The sequence below is a fragment of the Alternaria hordeiaustralica genome, assembly GCF_023758085.1.
Source record: "Alternaria hordeiaustralica strain BMP 2776 chromosome Unknown scaffold_12, whole genome shotgun sequence".
NCBI lineage: Eukaryota > Fungi > Ascomycota > Dothideomycetes > Pleosporales > Pleosporaceae > Alternaria > Alternaria hordeiaustralica.
In genome coordinates this window covers 188,322-206,876 of record NW_026056784.1, presented here as the reverse complement: position 1 = coordinate 206,876, position 18,555 = coordinate 188,322, and the positions used below count along the sequence as shown (strand labels likewise).

The 18,555-nt window shown below is 53.3% G+C and overlaps 6 protein-coding genes across 6 annotated transcripts; 4 read left to right on the top strand and 2 right to left on the bottom strand.

The window, feature by feature from the left end:
• Nucleotides 1–181: 181 nt before the first annotated feature.
• Nucleotides 182–841, top strand: J4E84_006324 (uncharacterized protein; the record flags this gene model as incomplete). Its single annotated transcript, XM_049388915.1, has 1 exon — nt 182–841. The coding sequence occupies one exon, from the start codon at nt 182–184 to the stop codon at nt 839–841; it is 660 nt and encodes a 219-aa protein (XP_049243189.1).
• Nucleotides 842–1,169: 328 nt separating this feature from the next.
• Nucleotides 1,170–1,648, bottom strand: J4E84_006323 (uncharacterized protein; the record flags this gene model as incomplete). The annotated part of the gene is made up of 2 exons (XM_049388914.1): nt 1,170–1,382; nt 1,457–1,648. 2 exons carry the CDS (start codon nt 1,646–1,648, stop codon nt 1,170–1,172), a joined length of 405 nt encoding a protein of 134 aa, XP_049243188.1.
• Nucleotides 1,649–1,836: 188 nt separating this feature from the next.
• On the top strand, nt 1,837–4,812 carry J4E84_006322 (uncharacterized protein; the record flags this gene model as incomplete). The annotated part of the gene is made up of 1 exon (XM_049388913.1): nt 1,837–4,812. One exon carries the CDS (start codon nt 1,837–1,839, stop codon nt 4,810–4,812), a length of 2,976 nt encoding a protein of 991 aa, XP_049243187.1.
• A 565-nt stretch (nt 4,813–5,377) lies between these two features.
• J4E84_006321 (uncharacterized protein) lies at nt 5,378–7,471 on the top strand (the record flags this gene model as incomplete). Its single annotated transcript, XM_049388912.1, has 2 exons — nt 5,378–7,244; nt 7,334–7,471. Coding segments are annotated over 2 exons (2,005 nt in total), but the record flags the coding sequence as incomplete, so codon positions are not given.
• A 940-nt stretch (nt 7,472–8,411) lies between these two features.
• J4E84_006320 (uncharacterized protein) lies at nt 8,412–9,789 on the bottom strand (the record flags this gene model as incomplete). Its single annotated transcript, XM_049388911.1, has 3 exons — nt 8,412–9,254; nt 9,304–9,387; nt 9,439–9,789. The coding sequence occupies 3 exons, from the start codon at nt 9,787–9,789 to the stop codon at nt 8,412–8,414; spliced, it is 1,278 nt and encodes a 425-aa protein (XP_049243185.1).
• Nucleotides 9,790–15,188: 5,399 nt separating this feature from the next.
• Nucleotides 15,189–17,123, top strand: J4E84_006319 (uncharacterized protein; the record flags this gene model as incomplete). Its single annotated transcript, XM_049388910.1, has 2 exons — nt 15,189–15,489; nt 15,541–17,123. The coding sequence occupies 2 exons, from the start codon at nt 15,189–15,191 to the stop codon at nt 17,121–17,123; spliced, it is 1,884 nt and encodes a 627-aa protein (XP_049243184.1).
• Between the last annotated feature and the right edge of the window lie 1,432 nt (nt 17,124–18,555).

Sequence of the window (18,555 nt, the reverse complement as noted above, 5' to 3'; positions counted from 1 at the left end):
CAAGCAATCCCCATTCCGAATACCACTACCAAGCTCGCGATGCATATCGACCACCGCCCCCAAACACCATAACCCAACACCCAACTCCACCTCCACGGTCGACCCAACGGAAGTATCCCACTTCAACGCGCTCGCATCATCATGGTGGGACCCCCACGGTCCCTCCCGCCTCCTCCACCTCATGAACCCGCTCCGCCACGACTTCATAACTTCATGCCGCTCTTCGACATCCCCACCAAACCCGTCTGAGAAACTACGATACTTGGACATTGGCTGCGGCGGCGGCATCTTCGCTGAATCAGCCGCGCGCCTACCTACCACCACCTCCGTCACAGCAATCGATCCCACACCACAAGTCCTCTCCATTGCTGAGGCGCACAAGCGACGTGATCCTACGCTTACCTCGCCGGGTAAACTCTCATACTTGAATACGTCTATCGAAGATCTACCGCGTCCGAAATCAGACACAGAAGCCTTCGACATCGTCACGCTGTTCGAAGTAATCGAGCACGTAAACGCCCCAGGCCCATTCCTCGAACACGTTCTCCCGCACGTAAAGCCCGGCGGTTGGTTGATAATGAGCACGATTGCGCGGACGTGGACGAGCTGGGTAGTTACAAATGTGGTTGCAGAAGATGTTCTGGGTATTGTGCCCAAGGGGACGCATGAGTGGAGTAAATACGTCAACGAAGAGGAGTTGAGGAGCTGGTTTACGAAACAACCTGGTTGGGGGAATGTCAAGTGTATGGGTGTTGTGTATGTGCCTGGGTTGGGGTGGAAGGAGGTGGCAGGGAGTCAGCAGTGGGGGAATTATTTCTTTGGTGTTAGGAGGGAGGGCTGAGGAGGGGATGAAGCGGGGTGTGGTGATGTGAGGTGATGTGTAAGTGTTATGGTCAGATGGGAGCATATGATACCCAAGTAATGTACAATATATACAACATCATAGCCGCCTGGCTTTTACGTACGCTATGCTTCCTCGAAGTCTTCATACACGGCGCTGTAGCAACGTTATGCGAAGCGCTCCGTTACGTTTGTGTTCGTCGCAGTGGTGCGCATGTACTAGGTTTTCCCCAATGCAGCGCGACGTGTCCCAGCGCTTCTTCGTATCATGTCCCTCTCAATATCGGCGCCGAAATATCGTAGTCGCCCTGAGTCCTCCTCGGCCATCTTCATGACTTCGTTGCGGGTCTCTCCTCAAACGGTGTTGGTATATTCCGGCCTGAGGCTACCGCTTCACTCCCTGTCTCCACGAGATCATGTCCACCGGCCAGCTTCCACGCCCTCAGGTAGTCTTCGCCGGTGAATCGCTTTTCGTAGTTCTCCGCCTTGCCGACGTCGAGTCCTCGCACCTTTTCCAGACTGGAGTCTACGAAGGGTGTCAACTATACAGATGTTAGCATGAGATTTCTACCATGTCTTCCCAGCTGTCGCAAGCCAAACAAATCATTGTACGCACCTCGATGTTATGTGTGCCGTGAAGTGGGTACACATATGTCCGTATCTTGCTCCAATCGGGTGTGAAGTTTCCGTATCTGTTGATTGTGCCCATGGATCCCACGCGGTTTCCCTTGTAGTATTCCTTGCCGGCCTGTTTGGGTGAAAGCGGCAGGCGCCGCAGCATCTTCTGGAGAGAAGCCGTGGGTTGCATGGTGGCGGTTTAGCTGGACCCTGCCGTTGTAGCAAGCAATGCGATGATATCGACGATGGTCGCGGTCAATCTTCGAGGCGTTTGCGGAGTTTGGAGCGGAGGTGGGCGTGGCCCGTGCGTCAAAAAAGTGCAAACCCAGAAGTTCTGCAGGTCGCTCCGCCGCCTTGCTTCTCAACTACAACGCCGAAATGCCGCCCCGAGTAGCACGCAGCTCGATTCAAAGCGGTGGCGCTTCAAGCAAAGGCAATGCGAAATCGCGAAACCCCAAGAAAGCGCAGAAGCGCGCCCTCGACGCCTTCTCCATCGCCCAGTACGAGAATCCAGACGATGCGAAAGTGCGCAAGAACCGCTTAGGCGAATTCGACCCCGCCTTCAACCGCAAGCGCGCGCGCGATGACGACGAAGAGGACGACGAAGATGAGGACGAGGACGACGGGCCCAAAAGGCGCAAGAAGAAGTCTGGCGACGAGAGCTACGACGAAGGAAGCGACTCCGAGGGCAACACCTGGCAGATGGGTCACGTGGAAGACGACGACGATGACGAGAGCATCGACTCGGACGAGGCGTTCGGCGAGAGCGACGAGGAACGCTTCGAAGGCTACACGTTCAGAGGCAGTTCCAAGAACCACAAGGGAAAGGCAAAGAAGTCGAAACGAGAGCAAGACATGATGGACGAAGATGGCGACATCGATCTCGACGAGGGCGATAGTGCAGATGGAGAGGAAGAAGACGAAGACGATCTTGGCGAAGATGCTATCGATCTAGCTACTGCGTTGGATCAATACGAGGAGGATGAGGCTGAGGAGCGAAGGGAAAAAGAGAAGAAGAAGAAGGTCTCCGCATTCGACGACAGCGACTCGGAACCAAGTGAAGGCGAGGACCCCGCAGCGGATGGCGCATCCGACCTCTCATCCGACGAAGAAGATGAGGATGATCGCCAGGCGCAATTGCAGAACTTGATCTCTTCGTTGGCCTCGCGGGAAGACGACAAACCCAAGGGCAGGAGAGTGGATGTCCATGAGTCGGCTGCGCCAGACGAGTTTGGTGTCTCCCGCAAAGTCGACCTCCTCAGCTTCAAGCCTAAGGTCGCCGACGCGGAGAAAAAGAAGGCGCTTAAGCTGCTGCAGGACGACAAATCCTCAAAACGAAATGACATTGCTAGGAAACTAGATGCACCTTTACCGAAGCGACAACAAGACAAGCTCGATCGCGCTGCAGCTAACGCCAAAGCGAATGAAACTCTTGAGAGGTGGACCGACACGATCAAGCAAAACCGCCGCGCGGAACATTTGATGTTCCCTCTACAAAACCCCACCGGAGGCGACATGGGAGAGAAGACCCTCCTACCCACTACGATCGCTGCACCTACAAACGATCTCGAAAGCACGATTCAGTCCATCCTCCAGCAGAGCGGGCTATCAAATGGCAAGGAAGACGAGGAGAAGATACAGAAGTGGGAAGAGCTCCAAACGAACAAACTGCCAGTCGAGGAGGTCCTTAGGCGACGCGCTGAACTGCGAATGCAACGAGAGCTATTGTTCCGCGAAGAGGTTCGCGCCAAGCGCATCAAGAAGATCAAGAGTAAGTCTTATCGGCGAGTGCACCGCAGGGAGCGCGAAAAGCTGCTGGAGAAGGAACGTGAGCAACTCAAGGCCGATGGCGTTGATCTGTCCGAGGAAGAGCGCGAATATAACGATCGCCGGAGAGCAGAGGAACGCATGGGTGCTAAGCATCGCGAGAGCAAGTGGGCCAAGGGCATCAAGGCTACCGGAAGAGCGAACTGGGACCAGGATGCGCTCGACGGTGTAACTGAGATGGCCAGACGGAACGAGGAGCTTCGTCGTCGTGTTGAGGGCAAGACCGTGCGCGATGACGATGAGGAAGCATCTGATGTGCCAAGCGAGGAGGAAGAGAGCGACGATGACGACGATCAATCGGACAACGACGCACTACAACAATCTCTCGGCAAGCTCAAGTCGAACCCCTTCTCGACTAAGGAGTCTAAGCTGGGTCAGATGGCCTTTATGCAGAAGTCCGAGGCTGCGAAACGCGCACAGAACGACGAAGCTGTTGAAGCTCTAAGACGCGAGCTTGCAGGTGAAGACAGTGACAACGCCGAAATCGATGAGAATGCTACCAAGGCAGGACGGAGAAGATACGGTCCCAATGCGGACGTGTCAGCTCCGGCTATACAGATCAACCGCAGCGAGTTCGAGGAGCACGAAGGTTCCGACGCAGAGAACGAAAACAACCCGACTGCGGAAGGCGAAGGGTCTGTTGCTGACGCAGCATCAGCTAGAAAGCCCGCCAAAAAGAACGGCTTGAGCGGTCTCTCGAATGGTGCCCGCAAAGAGCGCAAGGCTGTCGCGCCTGTAGAGAACGGCAGCGGAGAGTCCAACCCTTTCTTGACCAAGGCCAAGAAGGAGAAGAAGGCCACAACAGAGCCTGAGCTCTTCCAAGCTACAAGTAGCACGACCACCGCTACGCAAGCTAAGGCCGGCGCTTCTAAGCCTACGCCCAAAGTCAAGCCTCAAAAGAAGTCGAAGCAAGCGGCCAAACCTCAAGAGACCAAGGTCGACGATTTCTTGAAGCAACGCGTCACCACGGCCGATGACGATGGTTGGGCGACTGTCATTGGTGGCCAAGACGAGGACATGGACGAGCAAAGCATCGAAGACGAAGGTATCGATCTTGACGTTGTCATGCGCAACCAAGCTCTCACAGCGAAGGGCTTCGCCGGTGATGACGTCGAAGCCGACTTCGACGCCGAAAAGAAAGCCACCATCGCAGACGAAGAAGCAACCGAAGAAGTTTCTATCCTCCCCGGATGGGGCTCCTGGACCGGCGACGGCATGTCCAAGGCCGAAAAGAAGCGTAATCTCGGCGCCAAAACAGTCACCAAGAAGCCCGGCATCGATGCCGACAGGCGAAAGGACAGGAAAATGGACAAGGTCATTATCAATGAGAAGAGGCAGAAGCCTAACGTCAAGTACATGGCTAGCCAGCTGCCGTTCCCATTCGAGAACAGGGAACAGTATGAGAGGAGTTTGCGCGTGCCCAAGGGCAAGGAGTGGGTCACTAAGAAGACGCATCAAGACGTTACGAGACCGAGGGTTATTGTTAAACAGGGCGTTATTGCGCCACTGCGGAAACCGCTGGTATAGGCGGACGGTATTAGGCAAAGGTTCGCTTGCCTTGCAATGGAAGCGTATCAGTTCTTCAATCTTACTTATCTGTCATGTGCTGGCAGTCACTTCTGCAAGCCACGTGGAAAAGCTCCTCCTTCCACTTACACTGTGACTTCCTCCCCCTTCCACCTTTCCTTACAGAGTCACATGTTACGATCCGCCACTGCACGTCATTTTCCCCTTATCTTTCTTCTTTTTACTCATTGATACATCGTGCATGCCTTCGGGATGCCGCTGTGGTGCGACCGTTTGACCGCGCAAATGCGCAAACCTCGTGGTATTGAGCAAACTGGCCAGGCGTCACTTCCCAACCCTTACTGCGCCCATCGCGACAGTAACACCAGGCAATGGATCATTCGCAGTCTGCAGACCGCATCCTACAACCTAAACCGATATCACCGCTACCCACCTACTTGTCTATCAACTGTATCGATATACGATCACTATCACGCCTACGAGCATACACGGAGAAGACTGACACGCAATTCCCATCGAGCATTCGGCTCAAGTAGCTCCCTTTCCAGACCCTACGATAGCGTCGATGGGACCATCGCAATCCCGCGTCGGCGATCCCCGACCGGTTTCGAAGTCTTCGAAATCCAGCAAGAAGGATAGTTGGTTCGGAACATTGCGCGAGACACGTAAAGGCATCAAGACCTCGCTAGGCTACAACGGCTCGACTGTTCCAGACGAGATACCTCCCGATAACATCTTCACGCCTATACAACAAGACAGCATTCTTCCGCAGATACCGATCGGCCGGCATCACCCAGTCCCTAGAACGGGGGTGGAGGATGACGACAAGACGACTCTGCACACGAACAAATTCTACGCCAATGCATTTCTGGGTCAGCAGAACCAGCCTATTTGGACACATCCCTACTCGATATGGTGGGGCAAGTCGGCATCGGATGTGGGGACGGTACAAACATGGGGCATGTGCGTGAGCCATATTGAGGAGAAGGATTTGGTCTTCGAGCCAGGGCATCCTGCGAAGGGCTACATCAATCCGCTACACAAACAGCACCTTGTTCTCAGTGCCGTCGAACTCGATGCTCGGACAACCCTTACCACAGACACTCATCTCCCTTTCTCCGTCAACATCAACCTCAACGCGCATTCAACGCCTAAAGAACCTAAAATTATCTTCCCTGTCGTTCAAGGCATGAGCTTCGTCACAGCTGGCTATCGAGATGCAACGCCCATGATACAGACTGGCGGTCGCGGCTTCGTAGACGTGGTGGGACCGATCATCATGGGCCGTACAGTCAAGTATCGTCTGAAAGACAAGGACGGAGCGTGTTGGGCCATGTACATCAATCCAGTAGCGAGCCTCGACTACGACGCCACGAAGTTCGCCAGAATCAATGCAAACACACTCGTCGGCCCGCCAGCCTTCAAAGGCACCATCCAAGTGGCAAAGAACCCACTCGGCGCAGAAGGAGAAGCCATGTACGACCGAGCCTGCGGAGCCTTCGTATGCGAAGCCAGACTCACCGCCGTAGTACCAGACGGCAAAGGCATCTACACATTCCGCTACATAAAGATCGGCCACTCACCACTGCTCATGTTCGCCCTACCGCACCACATCCAATCGCTCGACCCCGAGATGCGAAACCAAATAACCAACCTGCGCCTCCGCACCACAACCAAAGGCATAGCAACAGCCATCTGGGCCGAAAAGCTGACCTTCATCGAACCCGCCATCCCGCTAACCATGCACTTCGGCCCCTGGAACCCCACCATGAGCGCAAACGCCAAAGTGCGTTATCCCCCCGAAGTCCTCGCCTTCATCGCCGCCGTCGCAGAACGCGACCTCCGCCGCGCAATGACCGAACGCATACCACAAGACTCCATGTACTTCGCCGGCAAAGCGCTCTCGAAATTCGCAACCATCGTCTGGGTCATCAAAGACGTGTTGAACCACGAAGCCATCGCCAACGCTGGCCTAGACAAGCTAAAACAAGAATTCGCGCGCTATGTTGAAAACCAACAGCGTAATCCGCTTTACTACGACGACAGCTGGAAAGGCGTCGTCTCCGCCGCTGGCTTCACGGATCCGAATACCGATTTCGGGAATACGTATTACAACGACCATCACTTCCACTACGCATACTTTGTCTACACGGCCGCTGTGATTGGGTATTTGGATCCCGAGTGGTTGAGCCAAGGGGATAACAGGGCGTGGACGAATATGCTGGTGAAGGACTATGCGGAGAGTGATTACAACGGCCGGGACTATCCTTTTCAACGCGCGTTTGACTGGTGGCATGGACATAGTTGGGCGAAGGGCTTGTTTGAGAGTGCGGATGGGAAGGATATGGAGAGTACGGGGGAAGATGCGTTTTCTTGCTATGCGGTTAAGATGTGGGGGAGGGTTAGTGGGGATGCGAATATGGAGAAGAGGGGTATGCATCTCCTCCTATCATCTTACCATCTGCCAGATTGACTACGGGTTGGGTTGAGATGTGAAGAGTGGACTGACAATAGGTAACAGGAAACCTCCAACTCGCCATCCAAGCCCGCTGCTTCAATTCCTACATGTACATCCGCTCCAACAACACAAACCACCCAAACCGCTACACGCAGAACAAAGTCGCAGGCATCCTGTTTGAGAATAAAATCGATCACGCGAGTACGTATGCCCGTCATAGTACCTTTTGCTGTTGCTGTAAGGCCCATCATCACACCCACACCCACACATACACATACATACACATCAAGAACCCCCATCCGCCTTCCCGTCTAACCCACTCGTACTAACACTCTCCAGCGTACTTCGGTCTCGAAACCTCCCTCATCCACGGCATCCACATCGTGCCCATTTCGCCGTGCACCTCGCTGATCCGGCCCCGGGGGTTTGTAAGAGAGGAATGGGATACGTTCTTCACGGAAGGGCGGGCGAATGTAGAAGGAGGGTGGCGCGGGATTTTGTATGCGAATCTTGCTTTGATTGATCCGAGGGCGAGTTATAGCTTCTTCAGAGATGGGATTGATGGGTTTTGGGATGAGAGGTGGATTGATGGTGGGGCGAGTAGGACGTGGTATCTTGTTTGGGCGGCGGCTTGGGGGGAGTTTGCTAAAGCGGGTCGGTGAGGGGTGGTGAGATGGGGTTGGTGATCGGGTAGGAGGGTTGGGGTGTTGTTTGAATAGCTTGTCCTGAGCATGTGAGTATCCACAACGAGAAGAACATATGAATATTTTTTGACAGTTCATTCAATCCTACATATACAAATCCTTCACTTCCCTCCACCTTACCAACATGAGGTCCCTGCCAAGCTCAGACCACATTCGATCGTCAAGCCACACTCCACTTTTCGGCAGCCGATCGTTCCGATGCACTGCCACAAGTAGATAAAACGCCAAGAACAGCTGCACCGCCCCACAGATACTCGTACAAGGAGACTAAGGAACCAAGGAAATGCAGTAGCAAATAGGAAAACAAAGAGGCCCTTCCGTTCTGTAGTCTTGTGCCAAGATATATTAGAGCAGAACATAGATTGTACAAAGGAAATGGGTTTCATCGCGCCGCTCAGCGAACGCGAATCGATTTGCAGCTAGAAGGTTTCAACCGTCTAGGTGGCAGCGAAGAAGCGCTTGACAACGTCGACGGTGATGTCGCCGGCTGCGTTGTCGGGGTAGATGTAGAACGCAAGTGCGATTATGGCGTAGATGCCAATGCACATGGCGCCCTCGAGGTAGTTGCTCTTTCCGTCCTGGATCAGGTAATTGACGATCAAGACGGAGATGAAGAAGATCATTGTCTCGAAGCCCTGGAAGTGGAGAGTCATGGGCTGTCCCATGATCCAGCCGAGGATGACAAGGAAGGGGGTGACGAAGAGAGCGATCTGCATGGAGGATCCGATAGCGACGTTGATAGCGAGGTCCATCTTGCCCTTGTATGCGACGATGACGGCGGTGACGTGCTCGGCGGCGTTTCCGACAATCGGGATCAGGACCAAACCGACGAACGTTTTGCTGATGTGTGCGGATTCCACAATCGAGTCGATACTATCAACGAGGAACTCGGCGCAAATGGCGACAAGGACGGTAACGATGACAAGGGCAACACCGGCAGCAACGGGCGACAAGATCTGGGCTTCCTCCTCCTCACCGCCTCCCTCTTGGTTCTCGACATCAGCGAAGAGGCTGTGGTGGGAGTATAGCTGGAAGTAGAGGTATAGGATGTAGAGGATGAGTAGGATGATGGCGGTGCCGTGGGAGAGGACCAGGATGTTCTTGTCAGTCTCGAGGTTGTCCTTCTTGTTGTCACCGTGCATGACAGCGTAGAGGGTGGCGGGGATGATGAGCGAGGCGGATGCGACGGCCATGAGCGATGACATGGTGGATGCGACGGTCTCGTTGAATCGGCTCTCGTGTTGAGTCAGGCCCGCGGCGAGGAAGCAGCATCCGAGCACCTGGTCACAGTCAGCGCTGAAATATGAGTAATGGAGTAGCTTGATTCACAAGAAGAATGTTGGACAGAATACTGCCCAGCATGCTGGCTTGGACAATTCGGATTTCGCCCTGCTTGAGCGCAACGATAGAGACCTGTTGCGGTTAGCCAATGTTGCAGCGCAATGGATGCGCGCGGAAGCTTACGATGAGTTCGACGGCATTTCCAAATGTCGCATTCATCAAACCACCAAGGGTTTGGCCAAGCTTAGCGGAAAGCTCCTCAGTCGCGAAACTCAGGAGGGCAGCAAGAGGGATAATAGCGATGAAGTTGAGGACGAAGACGACGGTAGGGTTCCAGTGCAATGCGCCGGCGATGATGCCGAGCGGCACGAAGACGAGGAAGACGTTGACGTAGTTGCTGGCGAGTGTCGCATAGATCAAATGCAAGACATGCTTGGGCATAGTCTTGACGCGCGACTCGTCTTCATAATTCTGGGTGCGCCCGATGAGCGGGGTGTGCTCATCGTGGAGCCGGCCGTTGGCGGGCTGGGGCATGGCTTGCTGCTGGTGACGGTGATAACTCTGTGCTCGACCGTGACGGTGGAAAGACTGCTTTATGTTTTCTGCCAAGGGCGCGGGTTAGCGATATATAATTCGTGGGCCGAGTGCGCGATGAAGGTTGATGATGGTGCTGTGCTGCGCCCCGGTCGGTCGGTCGGCGGCGATGGAGGTTTGGTTAGGAAAGCCGAACAACGATGGTGTTGTAGGGTCGATCCAAATACCAAGGCTGCGCGAAGCGACTATGACAAGGCCGGCTAACTGCCGCGTGCGGGAAAATGAATCAAAAGGGCCATTGTTACTCACTCATTGCTGTTCGGGAGAAGAGTCAGATGCGCACGGCGCGGGAAAGCTAGCAGTATATGACTTGTCGAAGCCAAGCTCGCTGGTCTGGTAGGTAGCTGCCGAATGCACGCCCTGCGATTGGCGGAATACAGGCTAGGAGAATTGGCAAATGCTTTGAGGTTGTGTCTTCGCAGCGAGGACCCGGCGAAAGTGGTTAGTTATCGAGAGGGGGAGGAGGGCAGTGCTGGCTCGCTGTTTTCCTGGCCGGTTGAGATGACGAGGTGGTTGGTGAGGTAGGCTGTGTAGACGCCAAGCGGGTACCAGCGCATGGTTTAGCTCGGGAGCTGCCAGGTTGCCCAGGGGAAGTGGAGCATATCGTCACATATTTCCCTCACTAATCGCCACGCTGTCTCAGAAACTGCAGAGACTTGATTCAGAATGTCTATATCGCATTCTCACCAGCCTCATGAGTTTTGAACATGTGTGCCTCGGTGCGCGCTTCAGCCAGAGCTAATGATGTCATCACCCCGTCGCGCTTGCCCGCCAAGTCCAATCTGAGTCTGGAGTGGCCCATGCACGTCAAAACAACCGCTTGCAGATCATTCAAAACTGGCCCACCGCCGACCATCTAATCAAAAAAGTTCGTTTTGAGCGCTTCATTCCGGTACGTCGCGGAGTGCCAAGTGCGCGGACGAGATTTACTGATAACAACACTGCCCGCCGTGTTCGTCGCTCAATGTGAACAGCCTCACCGCTTCCACGAGGTAAGCCCGAGTCTTACAGTTGACGATGTACAGCGTGGCAAGGGATACTTGGCGCGCCATATTCTCTCTACGAGGATACACCACGGAGGCACATGGCCCGAACTCCGCCTTCGTGGCTGACTGACATCTTGGTCTTTTTCCGTGGCGGAGCTGTGAGAAGAGCTCTTGGAGCGTTGGCAGGCGGTTTTCTGGCTTCGTTTTGAAAGATCCGTGAGTGTCTTCATCGGCTTATCATTGACGATTTCGTGACGCGCGATAACTTGCTTTGTGTCGCGATGTATCCATCATTCGCTTTGTCTTGATGCCCAGGCATATTGCGTACACTAACTCAATATAGAGCAGGTTGCTATTTCTAACCAATATATATACATGCACACGCACATGCCCAGATTTGATATGGTATTTACCACTCGAGAAACCCAAATTCCTCACTCGCTGCGGCGGGCAGCCTAGTAGCAGTCTAAGAGAAATGCTACTCACGTCTCGTGGCTCCTAATGTGAGAGCACGGGCAAAAGGCATACACGTTATCAGCCTACAGTTACTGCGGCTCTAGAACCTAGACCTTCTTACTTGGGACTTCCACAATCCTTGTAATATATCGAAGCCCCCTACAGCTACATCCCGAAACCACCTCATCAACCGCAACGGAACATACGGGCTGCGTAGAATCCAAGTATCATACCATGGCATATTGAAAATTTCAGGCGAGCCTCGTTTGCGTTGTACATGGGCTAAGCGAGATTGATATGCAGCAGCGGCGGCCCACACAGCTACAGAAGATGCACACATTGCAACTCCTGTAACTATGAAAGCTCTGATGGAATGACCACTGCTGTTGATCTCTTGCACATTCTATGGGGATTGTTAGTAAGAAAACGAACTGTGCAGTAGCCGCAAACAATAGGGTTGCTATACCATTCCATATACTGACGAAGCAAGAGAGAACGGTAGGAATACGAATGCCAAAGCAGTCACTTAAAGGCGTCAGCGGGATTATCAGATCTCTTGCAGAGCTAGACATACACAGCATGACTCTTTTGCTCTCACGAATGCTCATCTCTGCCATGAGAATACTGTTTCTTGCCCCTTCTACCGCTAGATAATCTTTGAACTGTGACTCGGATTGTTCGAGATCCTGTACTCGAAGCGTGAATCGTTCCATGATATCATCGAAATCTGCTTGAAGATTCTGGTTCTTGTGATCGAAGTGTTTTCGGGAGAAGCGAGATATCCAGCGGAGTGCAGTTCGTTGCTCGTCCACCTCCTCCCTCAATGCAATCCATAAATCACTTGAACTGTGCATCTGGGTCACGGCTGTTTTCTTGTCAACCAGGTATTGCCCACGATACTTCAATGGCATCTTGGGGTCATCGCCCTCCTGTTCCATATGCGGTACATAGCAAGGTGCAGTAGATAGATGGAGCTCAGTTAGCGCCGCTAGGCATACGTAGAGAAAATTGCCTGCACCGAAATAGTTACTCATACCTACTCCGGATGTAATAAAGCGCTGCACAAGCCAGGTATTATAGTGAATCGAGTCAGGCTGGTCAACAGCATCACTGAGTCCCTCCCGGATTTGTGATGGTCTTTGGGATGGGTACATAACGGAGCCGGTGGAAATTGCAGGTTCCCAGAAATGTGTCCCTCCACTGGACCCCAAGAACAGGATTGCTACAGTACTGGTCAGCTAATTAGATTGCATGGGCTTGGACCATAGACCATACCAGTTTTGCGTGCTTCTTCCGGCACAGCCTCAAGGATGCACAAAACGCTCTCGCCTATCTGTAGAGCTGGACAATCTTTGTACCAAGGTCGAGGAAAATCGTTTTCGTTTGCGAAGAAGGCCTGTTTCAAACACGTCTTCGTGTAATCGAATATCGCAGGTCCCAGGTCTAGTCCAAGACCGAGAATGTCTTCCATCCGAGAATCTGGCCCGTGATATGCACAATTCGCTATGACTACTCTGTAGACCACATTCTCAGCCGGGGATTGTAGGGATGTCCGAAAATCATGGGAGGAAAGAGCTGATGTGTGGGGTGTCAAACCGCTTCCGTCCTTGGCGGGCAGGCCTTCGGGCACGTCGAACCTGTTTTGATTGGAGAGGTTACAGTAACTCCACTCCATACAATGACCTTCCCCGTCGAAGCTTGCTAACCACAGCCTCATCTCATCACGGTCGGATAGGTCAGAGACGACAGGTGATCGCTCCAATTTCGACAAATATTCTGCGTATGAGTTGAACCCAATGGCAGTCTTGGACTCCACAGGAGAATACAGGCCACTTGACGAGCTGTCTCCAGAGCCAGCACCGGGTGCCATCGTATGGGTCATCTCCTGAAACAAGCCGAAATGAGAGTAGTTTTGTTCGTGGGCAGGATATACGTAGAATTAGTAGCACGCGAAAGTCGAGAGTAGTGGGAAGGCGTCGTAAAATGGAAGATGTAGCTAGATGTCACTCCATACCAAGCGCCTGCGGGGTCGTCATGTGAAAAGCCTGATACAGGCATTAGCAAGGCCAATATGCGGATTTACCTCTATTTGTACTTGTTGTGCCATATTTGAGCAAGGCTGGGCACCCCGCGCGTAACTCTACGGTATCGATTGGCTGGCTAACTGAGCTGTGCCACATGCTGGCATACTTAGACCATCAATCGGCGGCGACACGAGAGTTGATCGTACATGCCTTCGGGCCGACCTGCAAATCTACACCAATAGGCTGTGTAGAGTTAGAGCGGGTGCGGTACATCTGAAGCGCTGTAAGACTCGCAGACTTATATCGTCTTCTTACTCCGCACGTGCTGTAGGGTCTAAAGAATGCGTCGATGCCGGGAATGCTGATCGTGTTGGTAAATAACCCGAGATTTGCGAGATACGAAGCAACTGGAAGGTGTTGTGCGATTGTTGGATCTGATATCGTGACAACGTACACATTGGGTCGTTGCGGAGATACGCTTCCCACTTTGTGAACGCGTCTGGTGGCAGCCTGGCAGCGACAACACCAAATGACCAAGCAGACAAATGTTGGCAAATACTGTGCAACCTCCATGTACTGTATCTGAAAAGACAGTAAGCCCTTCGCGGTCTTGTGCATCTAGACATGCGATGATGACTTGCTTCGTGAGTTGCTGCGACGTGGTCTCCCACGTGGGCCTGCAGGTGCGCCGCGATCATAGCATCCCAGTAATTGAGGCCATATATGGCTGTCGCAACGATACAAATACATGTGGACGGTGCAATAGGAGTGTAAAAGACGTGTTCGGTAGTGGCGACTGCCCTCAAGCGGCCAAGGGTGCCGGATGAGGCCGGCGCTTGCCCATGACGTCATCGGCAAACCTCAAACCAGCGTCCACGGGTCCACGGGTCCACGGGTAGCTTCCTCCTGTCTCTTCAAATACACCCAGCTGCCATCCTGGCGCAACGTCCGTCTACTACGCTCATGAGCGCATGTTCAAGGGAGAAGCCCACAACCCTTCGTAGCTGAAGCATGCCTCAGGGACCCGCACAGCTGAAGCTGCCCGATCGCGTTCGCTCCCCATTCGAAGTTTGGGTGGACACATAAACCATGTCTTCATATATGCTATCACAAGCGAACAGCCGACTTTGTAAAGAGCATGGATATCATCGGAAATGACAGTGGAATTTTGCTGGTACTTTGCTGCCTACCGCGAGGTAGACACCACCAATATTCGGATCGATTACATGCTTCCCAAACACCTGACTTTGAAAGAAGGCCAGATTTCACGTTCACGCTAAACATGTCGCAATCATGGAATTTCAGGCTTCCATATAATCGACGGCGTCTTCAGGGAATGGCTACCGCGAGCATGACCTGTGCGCTGTATGCGTCTACCGTTGGTTCCAAGGAGTCCATGGGAGAGTAGCTCTTCACAAACAGCGTCAGCAAGCCGACACGTCTGGAGTGTCTACAGCAAACAGCAGCTCACTCGTTATGGTAAATTGAAGACAGTATGGTAGCAAGCTTATGCTGCACAGTTCATGTTCCTACTCTAGACACCGCGTTCGTTCTGCGACTGACATAGGCTGCGCGCCATTATAGGCGCCCTTTGCCGCCGTGATTGTATGGTCACGCGACCCATAACCCTTTTCGTGCACTCTTGGAAGGTTCTGCTCAGAATTCACTACTTCAACCTACGTCAGAAAGCACGAGCCCTTTCAAGTGTACACTTCACTACGATACGCTAACCCAGAACCGCGAAAGTTCCCAGCGACGCCTAGATCACGCGCTTGGAACTTTGATATATACAAAAAACAGCTTCTACCGTCTCACCACTCGCGCGAGTCGTCAAAACATCCACCACTCGCTGTGACCCGACAAAACCGCCGACATGGCTCACCTCGGACTACGCGCGAGTTGCTTTTCTCTTCCGGCCGCGCCGTACTTCTTCAGCAATGTGTACACCATCTTCGAGCATCTCAGCGGTCCATTTGGCGCGCGTGGTGGTCGCACTGGCGCTCTACCCCCTGCGGAGACATATCTTCGCCAGACAGTCACCGGCTCAACCCGCGCCCCTGGACTGTCTTCTTACGCCAAGTTTCGGCGTCTGGGCTCAGTCTGGTCGGTCCCGAGCAAGACGACAGTGAGCGCTGCAACAGTCGCCTTGAAGTTGGAGCAGGAGCAGACGAAAGGTACGCCGATCTTCAAATGTAGTTCATAGGCCAAGACACTGACAGCGCCAGCACTGGACGATATTCTCAGCGCAACAAGCTTTCTGCGTTCGACTCCCCTCGCATCCATCACCCTTGTGGCCCCCATCCTTGTGGCCCAGGTCGATCGAGAAGCATGGGATCACATCTTGGTGAACCTAATTCGCATACCCCACGATAGCCTCTCCGCGACCCTTCGTGCAGTAGCGTCCGAGATCGAGCTAGCACTGGAGATGGGGGCTCTACATGTCCCGGAGCTACCCACACACTCGTCTCCTGTCAAGCTTCACACAGCTGACCAGGTGAGCCGCCATAACAAGTTCAACCTCTTCTTGGATGACTTCCCCGCCGGCCGTGTCGCGGAAAAGGACTACAGCCTTCTCGCGGCCAAGCTCCTCGAGAACCCCGACTTCCCGGTCGTCCCGCCATGGCACGAAGAGTTCTATCTTCTGAGGCCGTGGTTCAACGTCGCGCTCGAACTTTCGGAAGACTACCCCGACAGCGATATCTTTGCGCACGAGATACTCCTGAGGAAAGTCTTCCCTGTTGTCAACAAGTATAAAGGAGCACCACCCGCGAAGAGGCTTCGCGCTGCTATTCACGCCGCGCGCCGCGACGCGCCCCCAGAGGCCGAGAAGATGATGCAAGCTGAATTAAACGCAGCTGCGCTTCTGGAACCTGGTCGCCTGCTGCAGGTCAAGATCGAAGATCTAATTCCTGACGTCGCGAAGACCGAGGAAGAACACAAGGCCTTGCGCAAGATCTCTCTGAAGGAATTGAAGATCCCCCGAATCCTGGAATCTGACGACCGCAGTGTCATCCTTCTTCTACAGGCCAAGATGCGCGCCATCTTGCGTAACAGCAAGCATGTTGCCGATGTGGATGATACCTGCATCTGCGACATCATCAGCGAATACAGTGATGACGAAGGGGAGCATCACTTCAATGACCCTATCGCGCTCAAGAACATATTTCCGGAGCGCAAGCGAAATATCGTTCTTGGCTGGGTCTCATCCATTGAGACTTTGGTTGTCCATCATGTCACTCTCTCCGACGCTAGTGGGGTGTACTGTGAGCCACTGGAGCCTATTGGAGAGGCAGACGACATGACTGAAGTAGAGGGTGAGCTCCAGAAAGCGAGCGATATAGAATGGGAGCTCAAAGGTTGCACTCTCATCTTCCCCCGCGGTCACGATGGTGAGATCTTGCTCGGATATGGCTGCCAAGCAGACCAAGTGGTCTCCGAAGGCCACTTCACCAACATGATTAGTGCTGCCTCGCCGTCAGAGTCGAGCTCGGATGCAAGCTCATACGAGAGCGAAGACGAGAAGGCCGCCAACCGTCGCAACTCCGACACGTCGTTGGAGAGCAATACTGCTCAGTACGACTACCAAAAGAAGCGTATCGTGATGGCTTCGGTGAAGCATTTCAACAAGCGCCGGATTACAAACCTCCACATGGCGTACGGCATTCCCCATGGTGCGCAAGATCCAGACCAGCTGGGACACAGCATGCCTCTTCGTTTTGCGACATGCGATGAAGCCCCGGGCCTACTGGACCAGTTCAACGCAGACTACGAGGCGGAACGTCGCGAGCGTGAACATCTTGGCGAGTGAAGAGAGATTTCCAGATGGATATCATCTCACATCGAGCACTCTTACAGTCGTCCAGGCTTTTAGGACTCTTGTCCTCTCGGAGATGAGGCCGCTGCTCAAACTTGGTCACGGTATGACCGGAAGCAGGCTTGCGGACCCCGCTTCATTTCCATTACGTTGTTGTACTGCTTTTGTGTTGTTCTCGCTGTGTTTTTGCTTTCTATCATGCATAGCGCGCGGCGTTTCTCTACAGCCTTGATACCCGTCCGTTTCCTCTCTTTTGGAATTCGATGTCCACTGCTTTCGAGTTCGAAGAGTCTGGACCTTTCATAACTTAATACAACTTTCTCCTTACTTTCTATAGTCTCTTCGTGGCTATACCATGCGATTACACTGCTCGTCACGTGCCCTTTGTGAGCTTGCGCTCCGGTTGGTGACCCACTCTTTTCGGCAACCTTGGTTCTCAACTCTGTCCCCAGGTTAGGCTACAAGACGTCCTCATAATGCCAGACTTGCTTACTGTGGCAGTATGAATGACTGTCCTGCATTGGTCAATGTATCGCAGGTCAACCATAGTTGCGTTAGTGCAGCTTTCGTCTTCGCATCGAGATATGTATATAATAACTCTCGCATTTCACAGTAAAAGTGGTTGTTTGTTCACCTTCCCTCCCAGACTTTCAGACTATCTTCATCCAAGTGCACTCACCAAACCAGACACTTTCTCAACCACGCGCATACCAACATCACGCGACTACACTTTCGAAAGCAGAACAAGTATCAATCAGCAGCATGTTCTCTCACATCCCAACTCCCAAGAGCAATCAGTTCGCTCCCATCAACAAGCCTGTCATGCAAGAGCATAAGGTCGCTGTTGTGGAGCAAATTCACCCAGAGAAGCCAGACCACCAAGACTGCCCAGAATTCCAGGCAGCCCGTAAGCACGAAGCCTTCTTGCAGCTGATCCGCGAATCGCCGGCTTGTATGGCTGAAAGGTATTTCAGCAACATGACTGATCATACACGGCAAGATTTCGACGAAACTACCGACAAGACTAAACGATACTGGGCGCAGCATCCCGTCCTTTTTTCACTTTACTTTGGTAACTCTGGATCGAGCTCTGAGGCATACAGCGGGAATCAGTCAACGCTGCCGACGCAGGTTTCGTCTGATCTTGCTGAAGATGATGGGCACGGTGATTGCAAGACTATCATCCACGCACCAAAGCCGCGCCGCGAACAGCGGATCGCCGCGGACCTGGAGAAAGTAATCGAACGGGTTGACTACAACCCAACGCCCTATACTGCCTACGAAGCTGTCCACGATGCGCCCGACAGGTCGTTGGGGCAGCCTGGCAACTACCATGCGTACCAGAACCAGTGGCAACAACGTCTACACGCATTGTGGGGACGACATCAGAACTACACGCGGCAGAGCTTCGTTCATTGGTATCCTG